This window comes from Gadus macrocephalus, chromosome 16 (assembly GCF_031168955.1).
Source record: "Gadus macrocephalus chromosome 16, ASM3116895v1".
In the NCBI taxonomy this organism is placed as follows: domain Eukaryota; kingdom Metazoa; phylum Chordata; class Actinopteri; order Gadiformes; family Gadidae; genus Gadus; species Gadus macrocephalus.
The window spans coordinates 4,159,446-4,177,728 of NC_082397.1; the positions used below are offsets into that span (position 1 = coordinate 4,159,446).

The window sequence follows — 18,283 nt, forward strand, 5'->3', positions numbered from 1 at the left end:
CCCTCCTCAACGATGACAAATAAACAAGTGACATACAGGAAACTGTAAAGACAGAGCGAGCAATCCCTCGCCCAGACGTTTAGGTGTCCTTACATTTCAGGAGAGGATTGTATGCAACCTATGACAGCCTCTGTTGACTAAGGTGGTGACGTAGAAACCCAAGATGGTTCATCTGCGACAGCTGTTCAACGCAGAATTATAATTTTTGCTTTGACTGGCCACTGTAGTTATCTGGTATATGCCTAAATGAAAGGGAAAAAAACAATAATGATTCATAGATAATCAATAAATAAAAAATTATACAATTTACTGATGCACAACAAACAGTCTTTCTCCTTATTCATCGTGACATAGCACGTTAACCTTTGACCTTAAGAGGGAGAAGGAACCCTATAGGATCACTGGACTCTGTGTTTGAAAGGAGCTTTATAAATAGCTGCTACGCTATCTCCCCTCACAAAGGCCGCAGGGAACATTACACATTTCAGCCCAGGATGTTTTCATTCTCATTGTGAGGCGGCAGTGCTTTCGTTTTCATTTTGTCATCGAGTGCATACAGAGGCAGGTCGATAGCAGGTAGGACTCAAGGATGTCTACAGGTAGGCTGTGGAAATTGGAGATCGAAACAAGGTGCTTTCGGCTGGGAGTGAGAACTAGACTCTATTACACAATCGTCCTGCCCTCTGGAGCGCTAACCACGTTCGCTGACCACAATCGCAAACCCCCACTACCCATTTGTCTGAACCATCTGCAGAAAAGACGTGCGGCATTACATGCAGCATTCTCAGAACAGCAAACTATAAAGCCCGAATGCTGGCGGAGGACTCCTTGTGATGTCGAGCCCCCTGAGGTGGTATCGCTGGATATCACTTGCTTCTGCCTTCTATAATGTCCCTCATTAAAGAGGGCTCTTGTCGCGGTAGAGATGCCCTCTCGTCTCAGTTCCTCCATCCTTGACCTCCGAGTGTGGAGAGAATCTTATCACTTTCTTCTATTAGCGTCATTTCCACGTGCTTCTTCAATGCCATTAAGGTTATCCTCCTCCTCAAACGCTCGCATTCACAGGAAAGAGGTGTTTTCATTCCAGGAGAATTATGTGTGTTCGGTGAGGCGCGAGTATTTGACAAGTAATTTACGCTCTCCCATCCCAACGCGACGAGGTTATTGCATCTTAAACCCAGATTCTCCAGGAATCCGCTTCCAGTGCTACCAAACCCTCCCCCCCCCCCCACACACACACACACACACACACACACACACACACACACACACACACACACACACACACACACACACACACACACACACACACACACACACACACACACACACACACACACACACACACACACACACACACTACCCCTCCTCACCGCAACCCGGTATTTTAATCACGGCGACTCCACCTGCAATAAAAATAGTCTTTAGTATGTTAGGTTGCAAAGCAGAGTTTAGAGGTGGCAAACGTGTGTGTCGTGATGTTCATTTCCCTCATACATCAATTTGTAACTTTAAATACAACATCGCCTGCGAAGCAAATGATCTGCCGATGATGATACTGCAACGGAAGGGAACCGGGTGCGAAGGATACAATACATGCCAAGATCCACACGTATGATGTTTACGCTGATTGGCGTTGGTGTAATTAAAAACGTTACTTCCTCTACTGTTGCTGCCATGAGTGACGTGTGAATAAAGCGCACGTACACACACTTCCCATCAGACAAAGGGGGGAAAGGCAGCCTCAGCACCTGTCAACCAATGGGGGGGGGACGCTTGTTTTGAAAGCCTGTACGTCTGAAAGATCCTCTCTCCGTACACTGTTGTGACACAAAATGTCAAAGGTGTCAACACACCTTTCATCTGTTCCATCATCTCGATTCAGGTATTCATCGAGCCATGTTCCAGGGTTCCTTCAGGAAGAGGACTGGGTATACGGAAACTAGTGACTGTATTATATTCATCTCTGTATCCACACATCTGCATATCATATACTCACCAATGCATCCGTTCATCCATCCACTCAATCATCCATCTCAACAGCCATTTAAACATCATGCATCCATAATCCACCCATTTATTTCAGGGTGTCACACAAAGGCACACACACCAACACACACACACACACACACACACACACACACACACACACACACACACACACACACACACACACACACACACACACACACACACACACACACACACACACACACACAGTCACACACACACACACACACACACACACACACACACACACACACACACACACACACACACGCACACGCACACGCATGCCTGCTAATGCAAATACAAAAGCAAGAGGTCTTTCAGGGGTCTAACGGAACCCGACGATTCAATACCTGACCCGGTACCCATACAGGTTAGGATCCACTTTTCATTGTGTTTAATTGGACCTGGGTTAGGTCCCATCCTAATCCTGGAAGTGCTGTGTAACTAGCCTGGAGATAAGAGTGATAGGATCAGAGCGCACGGTAAAGATGGATGCACTTTTTTTGTTATTTTGATCTCCTTTTATTAGGCTACCATATGTTGCATCTGACATGATTAACATTTTTAGCAGTAGATCTGCATTTATAGTACCATTTTAATTATCTAGGCCATAAATAACCCTACCTGCCTCGGATCCCGGGTCACATGCACCGGGTAGAGTTCGTACTATCTCAGACAAAACAGGTTTTCAAATATATATATTGTTCTTAAATTATCTGATCCAATCAGAATGAAATTCCCGTGTCCATTAGGATGCAGGTCAATAATTTTGGACCTGGGAATACCTCTTATGAGATTATGCTCACACATCCTTACAAGAACACACACACACACAAACACACACACACACACACACACACACACACACACACACACACACACACACACACACACACACACACACACACACTCACACTCACACTCACACTCACACTCACACTCACACACACACTCACACACACACACACACACACACACACACACACACACACACACACACACACACACACACACACACACAAAAGCACACACACACAAAAGCACACACACACACACACACTGACCTATATCGAGCATATACGGCATGCAAACAAATTCGGCCAATTAATTCCTAACTACGTTAGCATTTTCTCTCGAGTCTGAGCTGTGCTGAATGTGCAGGGTCTCCATGCAGGTGTCCCAGCCACTCTCCTGCTCCACAGCTACCCTCTCCAACTCCCTACACAACACCTGCAACACCATGGGGTTAGGGGTCCCCCGCAGTGGGTCGTAGCCTGTCAGCCCAAAACCACCACCCACGGTTTAGAAAGTTGGGAAGTACCTCCCGAGGAACACATCCCCTTGATTGTGTCACCACCAAGTGATTGTGGCGTCAACGGTGTCTCCAGGCCTTGTTCACCTAGCAGCCATGCACGCCCGGTAGGGGAACCCCCACCAGGCTAGCGTTTAGAAACAAGATGGCAGCTGGTGAACAAGGCCTATTGCACTCCTAGCCGTGGGATCTTCTTCTGTTTTCCTTTTCAATGTACATTTTTCTGGAGCTCCACTTCCTTTTTGTCGTTTTTCTTGGGGTTGTTACATTATTAAAGGGCTTCACAAATACATTTTCATTCTGACTTCCTTTCCATATTTTTTTTCAATTAACTTCCAAAAACATTTAGAAACAAATTGCTGTCATGTGAGGGAACCAAGGGGGCAGGATCGTCTCTAGGGTTTGTCTCGGGGGTTCTGGTTGCCCCATATCGGCACCTGTATGTATTCTTGTGCAAACATAAATACATAAATTCACTTTCAAACATATCCATGGTAATGCTTATTCGGGTTGTCTTGCAGCAGACATCAATCAATGTCTAAAACTAGTATCCCGTCGCAATAAAACTAGACAAACAACAAGTCTGTATTTTTCCGTTTCCTGTTTATCGTGGAGGTGTGAGTGTTGCACCACATGACGATATTGATTTCCCAGGTTTGATGGCGGGGGTAATTGTTTTGCTTAGAAAATGTCCAACTGTTTTCTGAAAGTTTCCTGGCTGCTGTCTGTCATTTGCTTTTGTTCTAAAGATTTGTTGGTGTCTGCACTTTCAGAATTCGTTTCTTTGGAGTTTGATAAATTATTTAAAGTACTTTATAAAAACTTGACTTCCCATTGTTTTGCTGATAATGTTTAGCCTAAACATAATTACAGCCTACTAAAACCAGTACTTTCATCTGCATGTTTTAATTGGGACGTCCAACTGTTAGAATGCAGGGACGTATAACTTGTATATCTTTACAGTAAGCATTGACGTTGGCAGACACAGAAACAACGGTATAGGATGATATTCCAGAAGGCCCAGCGGCACAAGGACCAATTTCAGTTGTCTGCGTCATCTTTTATACAAAAAATAAAGTATTTGTATTTAATTCAAAGAAAAGAAGAAGAATCAAACACAGAGGATATAGTGCCTTTGACGTCATTCCCATAGTGAGTTGCCTTTTATGTGTAGTCATGTGATGCTACCTGGTCGGGCTGTTTCACTTCATGAAGCACTTACACGAGGTAGTTGTGTAAAAACGGAAGCTTTCTAAACAGGTTTCAAGGTCGTACGATTGTCCCTTCGCAATTGAGACGCACACAGGCAAAAAGAACTGACAACACGGGGCAGAAACTGGGCAAGGGAACACAATCAGCGATTAACACGGGGTAAACAAGCAGTGCATGGGTCGGGGTCTCCATGCTTGGGGCAGGATCATGATGGTAAGCCTTGTTTTTATCATGAAGAGAGCTGCTGGGACTTCAACGTTCACCAACAGATGGCGCTATGGAACTCGACCTTTGTCCTGGCATCTCAATGGGATACCTTGTTTTTATTGTGTATTTATGTTACGTATATACTGGTTATTCATGAAAAACAGCTACATACACACGCACACACGCACACACACAAACACACACACACACTGACACTTCCACACCCTTCACGCAGTCCCTTCACCTATGCAAAGACACACACACACACACACACACACACACACACACACACACACACACACACACACACACACACACACACACACACACACACACACACACACACACACACACACACACACATGGCATCAGTTAGAGAGTGACTGACGCCATGCCATCTCGCACACGTCAGGCTCAGAATATCATCAGATTAGTGAAACACTAGTAGAATAATATTGAACTGATTAAATGCATTTTTACAATCTTTGCTGTTTCTATAAGAATACTCCTGCTATAACATTATAATAAGAACAATATTAATAGTAATACATAATAGTATATATGGTAATAATAACAATTATAATTATTTGTATTAGTAGTAGTATTACAAATACTTCATTTTTTGATTATTTCCATTAAACGAATGTGTAACCATAACTATATGCACTCATATTCAATAGAGAATACACATGGGCAAATCCTATAGGCCTACAGAATATCACTACAACAGGACTACAACATGCATACACACGTACGTCCCGTAGTTATCTTGTGACGTTATATGCCCACCCTGCCTTCTTAAAGACACACCGATTAAACGACCACATGCAGCCACAACATGGGGAATATTTAATTAAATAACCAAACCTGCGTGACTTCATGCGCACGTTATTGTGGGTGGGAGGGACTTAGAATAATGAAAGAAAGAGAGAATGGAGGCGATTGGCTGGATTCCTGCATGATTTCATAACATAAAGCCGAGCCGCTACTGTTGATCACCACACACATCTCGCTCTCTCTGCTTGCTCGGCACTCGATTGGTTTCCACTGGAGTGACCATGGCTGACACAGAGGATAATGTTTCAATTCCTGGGTTAAACAGTCTTCTCCAAATGGACCCCTATCTCAAAAGCTACCAGAAGGACTTCGAGAGGAGGTAAACCTGCGTTCTGCGGCTGTTTTTAACGGCGTCACGTCGGCGGCGCTGTTATCAAAGTCACGCTTCCGCTGCCATAACTGTCCTATGCCGAAATATGCACTAAAACATCTAACAACCACTGTATATCTCTCTGTTGCACACGCACAGACAACGCAAAGTCACCTTCGCTATTGACATTTCACGTAGACACACGTGGACGTAGCGTAAGCGCGCTACGTTCCCCCCTTTACCAAGGAACCTTGCCATCGTCCCTATTAATATGTTGGTATTAAACAACGTATTATCCTATCCCCGTGTAGCTTTTTAATATACCTTATAACAAGAGCCTCGAGACTATTAATGTTATTAGGAGTCGGTGCATCCAGGTCCAGCTGCCCCACCATAGACAGAGCATGTAGCTGCACGGCTACTTCCTACAGTTTGACAGCTCCAAGTCTCCTCCGGTTGGCATTGTGGCGCCGCCCACATCCAGGTACCGTGCGGTGCTTCAAGTGATGCAGCATTGTTATGCTATTGTAGTAGTTTCAGTCTGCCTCCATTGCATTCTGCTTATTCAGGCAGTGGAGGAGATGTGTGTGTGTGTGTGTGTGTGTGTGTGTGTGTGTGTGTGTGTGTGTGTGTGTGTGTGTGTGTGTGTGTGTGTGTGTGTGTGTGTGTGTGTGTGTGTGTGTGTGTGTGTGTGTGTGTGTGTGTGTGTGTGGTATAATCATAGTTGATTCATATATAAAAAAAAAGATTCATAATTGAGTTGATTAACGTTTCCCAAATATTAGCAAATGCCATGTCAAGTTACCAGAGTGCAAAGCTATTTCTTAAATGCGCTGACTTTATCTGACAAGCAGGCCAGAAAAACGGAACTATTCCACTATAATGTTCTTTGAACCCAATATTTGACTTAGAATTACAACATTATCAGGCAAAGTTTATTTGTAGTAAATAAATAATACGTTTAATCGATTTATCATTATCGGATTCAACAAATCCTCCAGTGATCAACTACTCTATTAATCAATGAATTGTTGCAGACCTATAACAGAGCGATTATGTGGTGTAAATTGACCCTGTCACAAACCCACAGCCTGGTAAGTGTCCTGCTATTGAAGCGGAGAGCCAACAGGATTCTGCATTGTTGTTGTCGTTGAAAGCCTTTGTTCAGTTTCCTTCTTCACTTATAACATGAGGTCATAGGTTGCATGTTCCTGTATAACACTCTCAATAGACTGTGTTCACATCCATTCATTCATATGTGTTAGTCCTGTGGTTAAACGTTCTAGAATCTTTGGAGATTCCATGACAACTCAATGGAAATGCATTCTAAATGTTACCTGGGTGGGGAAATGGTATAGGCAGAACAAAAAAAATAATGCATAAGGTTGGTGTGCTATTGATATGGTCACTTGGTGTCGTAACCTTCTGTATTTTGGTTGCATTAATTCTCTCAATGTAAGGAACAAAAGCAAACGATACGTTTCAGGATATTTCATTATAGTAAAGCTATGTATTAAAAAGGAAGAGACTTTTGAGTTTGTCTGTCTGAAACTCCATTAATGAGTAATTTCAGTTTCGCCACACTGGCTGGATTATTCTACTTCATGTTATTTCAACCAAATCGCTATGTACAGTACATATCTGATTAATATTGAGTCCAATCTTCCTTTGTCAATGATGACCAAATCAATCTAATAGTTGTGGCATTATCGAATCGGCAAATACTGCACACTGCCAAGCACTGGCACATCTTCGTGTGTGTGTGTGTGTGTGTGTGTGTGTGTGTGTGTGTGTGTGTGTGTGTGTGTGTGTGTGTGTGTGTGTGTGTGTGTGTGTGTGTGTGTGTGTGTGTGTGTGTGTGTGTGTAATTGAAAATGAATGTGTTAACATTAAAGCAATATTTACTGTATCAGATTGATTCAAAATCTCACCAAATCGCACCGGATCGTTAGAACATTGAATCAAATCGCTTCGTCTAAAAATGTATTGTCCCTGAATCGTATCATACCACATGTAGATACGTATCGGATCGTCCTATGAAGGAGAGATGCCGCCCCTAGTAAATGTACATATATTTATATATATATGTTCTCTTAGTATTCATCTGCTACTATACTTATAACAAGCTGGGGCTTCGGGCTGTCCTTCAGAGGGGAAGGTGGTCCGAACAGAGCAAGTGTTTTCAGAGGCAGAGGTGGCGGACCCGTGGTCAGGCTAATCTCGTAGAGTCAATACTCCCTTCCCGACGGTCAATAGTGAGGGACGACCCGAGTTGTGTCGCAACCTGCCCGGAGCATATCGTCATTTCATTCATTACCAGTTCATCTCTCCTCCCACACCTATTAACCTTCTAAAACCTCACGCAAGCCAATACGCTGTCAGCTCTGATGGAATGCAAATGATACACTTGATTACAGTTTGAAGTGTATGTTCTGCAGCAGTCTTGGCATTTCCGATGGACAAATTCACACTGTGCATGTGTACACATGTGCGATGTAATAATTAAATGAAACAACGTTGTCATAATTGGATTCCATGTGATTGATTGCTACAATAACATCTCAGTGTTTGTGTTTGTTTGTGTGTGCGTGTGCGTGTACGTGTGTGTGTTCTCTACAAGACCTGGACAAAGAAACACACCTGTGAATGCCTTATCTCACAGTGACCTAGCCGTCTGAACAGTTGAACTCCCAGGAAACTTTGTTTGACTCCGTCCGGTTCCTCCCCGTGGGTCCGGTGTTTTCGTCTCAGACGTCCAGCGCTTTGTGCTTGGAGGCTGTGAGGCATGGCGGCCACCCTGCTTGGCCCAGTTTTACCCTAGACATGTCTCAAACACCTCATGGTCTCACCGGGAAAAACGGGCGAGACAGCGGTGACTTCCAAACTGCAAAAACAACACAACGCAACGATAGCAGACACTGCACTTTTGCAACAAAATCAAACCCTAAGACTCATTGGCCAACTTTGCAAGAGCTTATGCTTTATCTCAAATTCGAATGCCCTGATGACAAATTCTACATTATTTGACGTGTTTTAAACGTTAGTTAAGTTAAACGTTAGTCCACAGTAGGGCCCGACCGATATTGATTTTTGAGTGCCGATGCCGATTATTTTCAGAGAAAAATTACGATTACGATTTAATCGGCCGATTAAAAAAAAAAAATATATATATATATATAAAACGTAGTTTTTGATACCTTAAATATACTTTAAACACTTTTGACGAATATGTGAATTGAATGCAGAACCTTTGAGTGTTTTAGAATACATTTACAGTCAAAAATGAGTGTAATGTAAAATGTAAAATAAATAACTAACTCCCAATGTGCTGCGCTCGTGAGCAGTGACTAACACGTGCGTGCTGAGCAGTATGGTCTCAAAAAAAAAAAAATCGGTTGTAATCTGCGTCTTTTTGGCCGATGCCGATTATTTTCAAAAAGGCTATAATCGGCCGATTAAATCGGCAGGCCGATAAATCGGTCGGGCCCTAGTCCACAGTGTAACGGCAGCACAGCGTCAAGGTTAATGGTGACAACCGCTTGGTGCTTTTTGGTGCGCTAAGCCCCCAGAAGTCCAGTTATAGTAAAAAAAACCCACAGCGATACAACGGCTTGGAGAGAAGAGAAGCTTTTACAGCCAGCGGTGTCCCACTGTGACCCCCTGCGGTGAGGCACAGTGCTCAGAACCGCTTCCGGCTTATCAGAATGAATGAGACCTATAACCTTGTTTGACTGATGCTTGAGATTTCACCACTGCGCCCTCGGATTGGCCAATGGGTTTATATTGAACTTTGCTTTCTAGCAAATATGTTCTGTTAAGGGATGGCGGATGAGGTTAGGTTTACTTAAACAAACTATCTTCTCTATCGTTTAGTGGTTCCTTTTTCTTTTGTACAGGTACATATTCCGTTCTTTTTCAGTGATTCGGTAATTACTGAGGTAGGTTACCCCCTAAGGGTATATAAACGCCATCTTGTCATTGTGAATTAAACTTTGAGGATGGCTGTTAATTCAACAACTCTGACAGCTGCCCTTTATCTTGTGAGACATTTCCCCCCCAGAGTGATGGATTCTAGCTCTTTACCCTCCAAGATGCAGTTTTTTCTTTAATTGCAGCTAGTTACGGGCCAGGTTGGCGTTCAATTTTTCAGGTTATAAACAAGATATCCTGTAAGGCATGAAAAGTCTATACCCATCTAAAAGCATCGATTATTCAGTTGAAAGATCAATATTCACTGTTAAAAAGGAAACACTACAGCATGCTTTTATTGATATAGTGAGCCGTGGTTCAAGGCTTCTCACCCCTAGGTGGCAGCCAACTTATAAATGCAGTCCATTGTGTAGTTGCTCTTTAATGTGATTCCTGTTAACAAAAATACACCAGCCTGGTTATTTTGGATATTGTTTAACTACAACGTTGCAGTCCTCAGTTTGATAAAAGCGTTGAGCTTTAGGGCTTTGGGAACAGTTTGTTAGTGAAATTATAGCCTTCCTTTATTACAGTTGTTCTTTATTGTGTTTAGTGGCAGTGTGATGATGACTTAGAATAATTCCATTTTTTGTTTCTTCATTGTAGAGTATGTAATCTGTACCTACCAGAGACATATTGGCTGTAGCACCAATAAGTCATGTTGACACGGCCCGGCACGGCCTAGTAAAAGGAACGATGAAAGGCTGCATTTCATTGAGAACGATGAGAACAAACAGGTGATTAGGAACTCCCTTTACTGCCAGCCAAAGACCTAAGCGAGTGCAATAAATGATGGCGAGGTGTGCTTTATGATAATATTAGCATGGCCAAGTATATTAGCATTACCCTCTCCTAATATTATGACTGTGCACAACGCTATGTAACCTGTTGGAGATATCTGGCAAAGTTAGCCTTTCTACCCCCCCACACAGCCTGAGGGTCACTGAGGATTTTAGTCTGGTAAGAATCCTCAGCCTTCATCAATCATCCTTAGGTGAAACATTCAGCTGCCTATTTAGCCTCATTAATTTAGCTCTGTTTAAGAGACGTTAATAACATTATTTGAAAGTCACCTTGCTGCCTTAGCTCCCGAAACCCCTGAGGCCTTTGTTCGACCGCTGTGTGTGTGTGTGTGTGTGTGTGTGTGTGTGTGTGTGTGTGTGTGTGTGTGTGTGTGTGTGTGTGTGTGTGTGTGTGTGTGTGTGTGTGTGTGTGTGTGTGTGTGTGTGTGTGTGTGCCTGCCTTTGATTTCTATAACACTTTGTTTTTTTTAAACAAGTCAATCTAAAGCTGTCGCGGGGCACCTCTGCCTCTTGTCGCACGGAGAGAAGTAAAAAGTGCCACAGCTGTTGTTGTCCGTCATTAAAAACACAGCAACAAGGACCTTTATGCCCAGGAAAGTCACTGAAGACACAGGTGTCTGATGTCAGACTGACTGGTCTGGGAAGTTTTAGGGGTGGACAGCCAGACTCAGCAGTTTAAAGTCTTCTTCAGACTTTACCACAGGTCCTGCCTGACAAGTTGCCCAGCTCTGTTCCTCTGCCAAACCACACTCAAAGTGGGATCTCTATTGACATCAAAGTGTCTTGCATATCGATGTTCAGCAAGATGAGAAAACACAAGATAAAGGTTATTGTCTAAAGGAAATATGACACGAGTAGACTGCCTTATCAAACGTGCCACAAACTTCACGCAGTAACAGACCAGCGGACCGTCTGGCCGTGCCTTTCTTGACACGATCTCTAATTGACCGAGAGACAAACAACATTTCACCCAGGAGAGTCCGGAGTAATCTAGCTGAAGACCAGGAGCTACAGTCGGGGTGGTCGAACGCGCTGTAATGAAACAATCTACCCCTCCTATTTAATGACGGCGTGTTCCAAGTTCCAGGCGGCTGCGGCGTGTAATGGAGGATGTCACCGGTGTGACGGTGTCGCCGTCACATCGAAAACATCTCTCTGGCCATGGGCAGGACTTTTCTTCGAATCAATGTTTGCCGAATGTCGGCAAACAAAAAATAATAATGTCTCCAATGTGACACGTTAATGTTCGGATCGATAGCGGGTGAAGATTCAGGGTTGTTTCTCGAGGCCCGACTTTGGGGGAACCGGGAGGAAGGAGGGGGATTTTTGTCACTCTCTTCTCTCCCTATAATCTATAGCTGCTGAGGGGGAGAGGGCCTGGGCTGAATCGTGCTATATTCGAGCCTATATGTTGGGCCACGGTGGGAGTCGCCGGTTTACCCTACGCACCATTTCTCCAGGGCTCAGGAAAATTGAGTTACGTGCTCCATCGAAAAGAATCTTGCGTCTCGCAATTATTCCCTCACTCCCCTATGCCCGTTATCAGCCCATATTAACAACATCATAATTATACCACGTATACGCCCACCTTGAACCTTTTCATATCGGCACAATAATGAGTCTTTACAATGAGCCGGAGATGTGTTCTCTTCCCTGGGTATCGAAATGCGAGTCCCTCTCTAATTATTAAAATAATTTCTTTCCAGACACCTCCGCTTTATGCTGTATGGTTTGGGCGTCAAAGTGAGGGAGGTAGTGGAGATAGTTGTGGATACTGGTGGATTAGTTGTACGAACCACTAGTATAGTGGTACTACACTAGTAGTAGTAGTAGTAGTAGTAGTAGTAGTAGTAGTAGTACACTAGTGTACTGCTACTACACTGGTACTTTCTCTATGCCGTGTGTTTGTTGAGCAAGGAGTGACGGGAGGGGGTGTGACACCATCGATGGTGTAAAGGAGTCGATGTGTACTGAGGACCAAAAAGAGGCCACGTGCGCCGACAGTGCAGCGCGCTACATAGCAAACGGGTAAATTAGTAGTCCTCGATTCATTTTTGGCGCATAACTCTGGATTTGGCATTGGTTGAGGCGCCTCTGAGATCAATACAGGGTTCAAACACACCGTGAGTGTGTGATTATGATGGATGATGTGAGCCCATCTCTCCGCTATAATCAAGAGTCCAGAGTTAGGCAGAAAAAGAACAACACCCCCCCCCCCCCACCCCCCTGTTCCCATCACCAGCCACATACAGCACCCCCCCCTCCGTAACTGCCACCATCCGTACCACCCCAAACCCACGATCCATTTCCTGATGGCACAACCACTTCCATGACGAGATATTACAGATGGAGATTCAGCCAGCGGGTCTGAGCTGACCCACTCCTGTCCCCCGGCCCCCTCTCCTTTCAGAACCGTCTCCAAGACGGTGACAAAAGACACTCCCAGGGAGCGCCCGGCAGCGCCAGTTTCAGTTTACAACTTTTGCCGCTTGGCAGGTCCAGGCCGGTCCCCGCTCTCCTCAGCGCGGGGAGCAGCTGCGGAGAGCCATGGCTGTTACTGTTTTCAGCCCGTCATCGAAAAGCCTCATCAGGGATAGCCCCGGGGCATTCACAGGCCAGCCTGAGCCTGGCTCCAGGGCTCCAGCAGAGGGGGGGGAGACAGGGGGAGTCCACTGAACTCAGCTGGCTGGAAGAGACTCACTGATCCTGGGGGAATCTCGCCTACAGACCAGCCCGGCAACCCCACAGCAACTTAAGTGAGATAGATTGCAGAATTGGCGGGCCTACCCTTTACTTAGTTGCAGTTACAGACAGACAGAGATGTACGCACGCACGCACGCACGCACGCACGCACGCACGCACGCACGCACGCACGCACGCACGCACGCACGCACGCACGCACGCACGCACGCACACACAGGTTTGTCTTTTTAGGGGTGTACCTATAGTCAGATGTTCTGCTCTCAGCTCATCTCCCAGGCACTGCTCATTTGCATCTAGGAGAGCTGGAGAAGATAAAGGCCTGAAATCTGGGCTGCATGGGTTACCTATTGCACAGATTGCATCATGATAAAAACTCATTCTTTCCGGCGTTTAAATGCCATAAATTGTTGAATATATGAAGGTAGTCATCCAGAGTAAAGATTATTTTAGAAGTTTTTGGAAGTTTCAATGCCGTACTGCGACTTAAAACTTGGGTAGTTCTTCATGTTTAATAAATAAACGTCTAAATATTTTTGGGATGAATATTAATATTTATTGAACAGTAACACCTCACCTTCACCTACGGCCGCTTCATGCATTATCTGATCCAGCCAGAGTACTTCTGAATTCATAACACTGGTATTATGAAATGTGTTTACGCGTATAGTCTGACCACAGGGCTCCTAATGTGAAATCTCTGTGGGTATTGCCATCCTTGACGCTTTTATTGTATTGTTCAACCTCATTGAATAGGTATGGCCTATCGATAACACTGTTATTATGAAATCTCTGTATACTAAGGTATGGTCGGGCCATAACGCTCTTATTGTGATATCTCTGTTTAGGTACGGACAATTTATAATGCTGTCTTTGTGAAACCTCCCCATTATAGGTACGGCCTGCTTGGGAAGCAGCTGGCTGCCCTGGAGGAGAGGGAGGGTGGCATCGACCAGTTCACCCGGGCCTACGAGACCTTCGGAGTCCAGCGTCGTCATGACAACAGCCTGGTGTTCTTTGAGTGGGCCCCGGCTGCCGAGGCCCTCTTCCTGGCCGGGGACTTCAGTGAGTGGTCCTTCTCCCAGCATGCATTGCAGCGCACACACGCACACACAGGCCGGTGCTAAATGAAAACTTAGGCGGTTGGTATTTTGTATGAAGGTGGTTGTTATAGATGAAGAGACGGATGCGCCATTCAACCCTGAGGGTAAGTTTGTCAGATCAACAGACTTAAAATGGGTCCCATAAACACATTAGTATAACAAGGCTTTATCTGTCTATTGTATCCGTCTATCTATTTATCCGTAGGATACTTGGACATTTATAATCTCACGACGATTTAAATTGTGTGAATCAGACCAGAGCTTATGGTAATGGTGCACTGTTAATGATTATTTAAGGCCCTCTGCATTTCCAAATCACCTTAATGTGATCGTATTTTGGGAAAATGTGTGTGTGTGTGTGTGTGTGTGTGTGTGTGTGTGTGTGTGTGTGTGTGTGTGTGTGTGTGTGTGTGTGTGTGTGTGTGTGTGTGTGTGGCAATTGACATGCCTTAGTAGTCCTTGAATAATAAAATCGTCCCTACAAAAGAACATACCAAAAAGAGTCTTAAATTACCGTCTGCGGTGAAACCACAGGGAAAATAAAAAAAAGTCAGTCGCAACTTATAACGCTACATTAACTGAGATTTACCCCACATCCGCTTGCTTAAGCACCGAAGGATCCAGGGAGGTGCTGGATCCAGCAGGAAGCACTGGTACGGGGTTGGTGAGGGTTTTAAGACAACCTGGGAGTCTGTGGTGTGGTAAATATTGATTACGCGGGCCAAGGCAGCATGCCGATGGCGTTTCCTTTGAGTGCGGAGCGTGCCGTTAACATTTCAGCAGCTTATTTCATCACACTCAGCGGAGTCGTTCGCCGTGCAACCTTTTGCCTCGCGCTGAAATCATTCCCCGCCCTCAGCTCCAAAACTTTGAAGGTAATCTTAGGATAATGGTCGCTGGACTTTTTTACGTGTGTAGATAGTATACACATTGGAAGTGAACTTAATTGTAATCGATTCGATTGGTATGAGAGCAAAACAAGCCATGCTTGAGCAGTAACTACTTTTTGTTGGTTTGGGTATGATGGCCGAAAGTCAATCTCTCATTCTCCTCTTTAAAGTTGTTATTCAGACATTTTTTATTCTTTCAATTTGTCTTTACCTTTCCCTTAAAAAAGTGCTTAAAAAAAAGTGCTACAAATGTTTTCCTCATTAAAGCAAAATTAATGAATATTATGAAACTATTAATGTTGCTAGGGAATTGATTTTGCATTTGAACAAGCCGTTTTATGTGGCATCACTATCAGATTTATGAAATCAAAATTGAGGGGCGATTCGTTGAAACGCATCCTCATAATAATAAAAATCTGCTTTATGTCTGGGTCTTTTCCAAGCCATTTCTCCTCATCATTACTCATTTAGACTTTATCTTGTGTAGGCCTACCGCAGCAACGATGATGTAGCCCGTTGTTACAATAACAACCAGAATCAATCTTTTACCACTAATATTTTATGGCCTGGAAAATTAACTTTGGTGTATACATGATTCTACACCCATCAGTATGTTTGGGAGCCATTCTGTATGATTCATCAGAATATGAAGGCAGTAACCTAACCCGTCGTAACCTCTCAAGACACAAAAAACGAGCAGCCAGCACCATTTGTCTCAATTGCCTCAGTAAGTGGACTTTCACAATCTTGAAATGCAGACACCCGCTCAGTTTTGTGATCACGGCAGTGTTAAGGAAAATATATATATTTTTATAGAGAATCCAAGTATTGGGTTTCAAATATCAGTCTGCTAGCAAACCTAAACTTAGCAGAAGCTATCAGTAGCCTACACTTATGGCGTATGTATTGATTGTATTTGAAATCCCTTATGGCTAAGCATGATAGTGTATAGCAGGATCCTGTGTATTTCAGCTGGCTAAGACCGCAACCTGAGGTCAAACAAACTTTTGTCAACCCTTTTCCACCGTATTCAACTCAGACTCTTCTCTCTACTTTTTGTGAATGTTTGGTTTCGCCTTTGGGTTTTCCCGGCCATTCAAAAAGCTTTCCTTTCCTGTTTTAATTATCTTCCAGAACGTATGGCTGTTCTAACGTTTCCATTCTGTAATAGATTAGGTTTTGACACGACTCCGGCGTATTATTTGATTTAAATTTCATTGCAAACGTGGAACAAGCCCCAGCAGCCCTGGCTATGAATACGATGGAGACGCAAACCCAACATACTGCTGTGTGTGTGTGTGTGTGTGTGTGTGTGTGTGTGTGTGTGTGTGTGTGTGTGTGTGTGTGTGTGTTTGTCGTGTGTCGTGTGTCGTGTGTTGTGTGTGTGTGGTCACTTCTAGAGTGACTAGTGATTGATTTGCACACCTCAATAGTTGGTTTTCATGAATACAAAATAGACACGTATTACTGCACAATAAACACAACATGTTAAATTCGGATGCCAAAGATTGGGATTGCTGTTGATACGTATGTGTTTCTGTGGGTGTGTGCATAGCATATAACACTGCATATAAAATCATAGTGATGGTTAAGTGTACGTGTTTTTTAGTGGTGCGTATAAGTTAATATATCAAAGTAAATAAAATACACTGTACATAATTAAATAAACAAAGAAATGAAATTCTGTTGGATGTGAAACATGCATAATGCAAATATCACAAGAAATGCAAAGTATCATCGTGTTCAGGTGACTTTATCGCTATAACATTAAATCAAGGGCCCAGTAAACTATGTGAAATGTAAAACGTTGTTGTTCTTCGTACTCCAGACGGATGGGACAAATTCTCCCACCGCTACACCAAGCAGCCATTCGGGAAGTGGGAGCTGGTCATCCCGGCCAAGGCGGACGGGTCCCCGGGGTTGGAGCACGGCTCCAAGCTCAAGGTACGTCCCGGGGGGGGGGGGGGGGGGGGGGGGGCATCCCCTTCCTTCCTTCCTTCCTTCCTTCCTTCCTTCCTTCCTTCCTTCACTCTTTAAGTGTGAAGGAAGTTAAAAGTGCTTTGACTCTTTGAATTCATGTTTACTCAAAAGATCACCACGCCTGTGCTCGGCACAATCAAATTGATTCAATTTGAAGTTTCTTTCGTTATTGAAATCATTCAACTTGAGAAGTAACACGGTTGATTCACAGTCACAGCGAGTGACAGTCTGTTGCGATAACCCGATCGGGCAGGGATTAGCCCCCGTGCCAGCTCAAGTTGTTGTCGTTGTTATTGTCGTGATCTGTGAGAAATCTGGTGGCACGCTGAGGGGATAACACCTCCCACGTGCCAGATGCACAGGTAAGCGCCCCCCCCCCCCCCCCCCCCCCCCCCCCCCCCCCCCTACGCCTCAAACTGCATTAACGGCAGCCAGCTCCATTGGAAAATAATACGACAAAGAAACGAAAGTGGCAGTTGGGCCTCAAAGGTCGATTTGTGCCTCCATTTCGTTTCCCTTTTTTGGGGTTAACAATTCAGCCGGGTTAAACGAGAAAGGCAGGCATCCTTCCATGATGTCGAGTCCACTATGTTGGCGTCAACCAAGGCGGAGGGAGGAGGGAGGAGTAGGGATGAGGGATGAGGGATGAGGGAGGAGGGAGGAAGGAGGAGGAGGAGGAGGAAGGAGGAGGAAGGAGGAGGAGGAGGAGGAGGAGGAGGAGGATCTGGAGAGAGGAGAGGAGAGGAGAGGAGAGGAGAGGAGAGGAGGGGGAGATGAGTTGTAAGAACATGAGAGAGGAGGGTGACGGAGAGTAGCAGGAGGAGGTGATCAGCAAGCGGCAGAATGCGTGGCGGTGTCGACGGTCGTCTCTTCGGGACCCCTGGTAGTGGACTCTGGCACTCACCTCTCTGGCCTCCCATTGTCAACGGAGGTCAGTCAGCGGACGA

At 44.6% G+C, this 18,283-nt stretch overlaps 1 protein-coding gene and 2 long non-coding RNA genes across 3 annotated transcripts in view; 2 read left to right on the forward strand and 1 right to left on the reverse strand.

Annotated features, from left to right (window-relative positions):
- Nucleotides 1-2,092: 2,092 nt before the first annotated feature.
- Nucleotides 2,093-18,283, reverse strand: part of LOC132474793 (uncharacterized) — an 87,880-nt gene continuing 71,689 nt past the window's right edge. Inside the window, exon 2 of the long non-coding RNA XR_009529727.1 lies at nt 2,093-2,298. This is a non-coding gene — a long non-coding RNA (uncharacterized LOC132474793). The remainder of the gene's footprint in view (nt 2,299-18,283) is intronic.
- Nucleotides 5,641-18,283, forward strand: part of gbe1b (glucan (1,4-alpha-), branching enzyme 1b) — an 86,516-nt gene continuing 73,873 nt past the window's right edge. Inside the window, exons 1-3 of the mRNA XM_060075667.1 lie at nt 5,641-5,900; nt 14,259-14,428; nt 17,185-17,300. Of these exons, the coding sequence (XP_059931650.1) occupies nt 5,803-5,900; nt 14,259-14,428; nt 17,185-17,300 (384 nt within the window). The 5' untranslated portion in view covers nt 5,641-5,802. The remainder of the gene's footprint in view (nt 5,901-14,258; nt 14,429-17,184; nt 17,301-18,283) is intronic.
- LOC132474795 (uncharacterized) lies at nt 5,907-8,417 on the forward strand. Its single transcript, XR_009529729.1, has 2 exons — nt 5,907-6,985; nt 7,049-8,417. It is a non-coding gene; the product is annotated as an uncharacterized LOC132474795 (long non-coding RNA).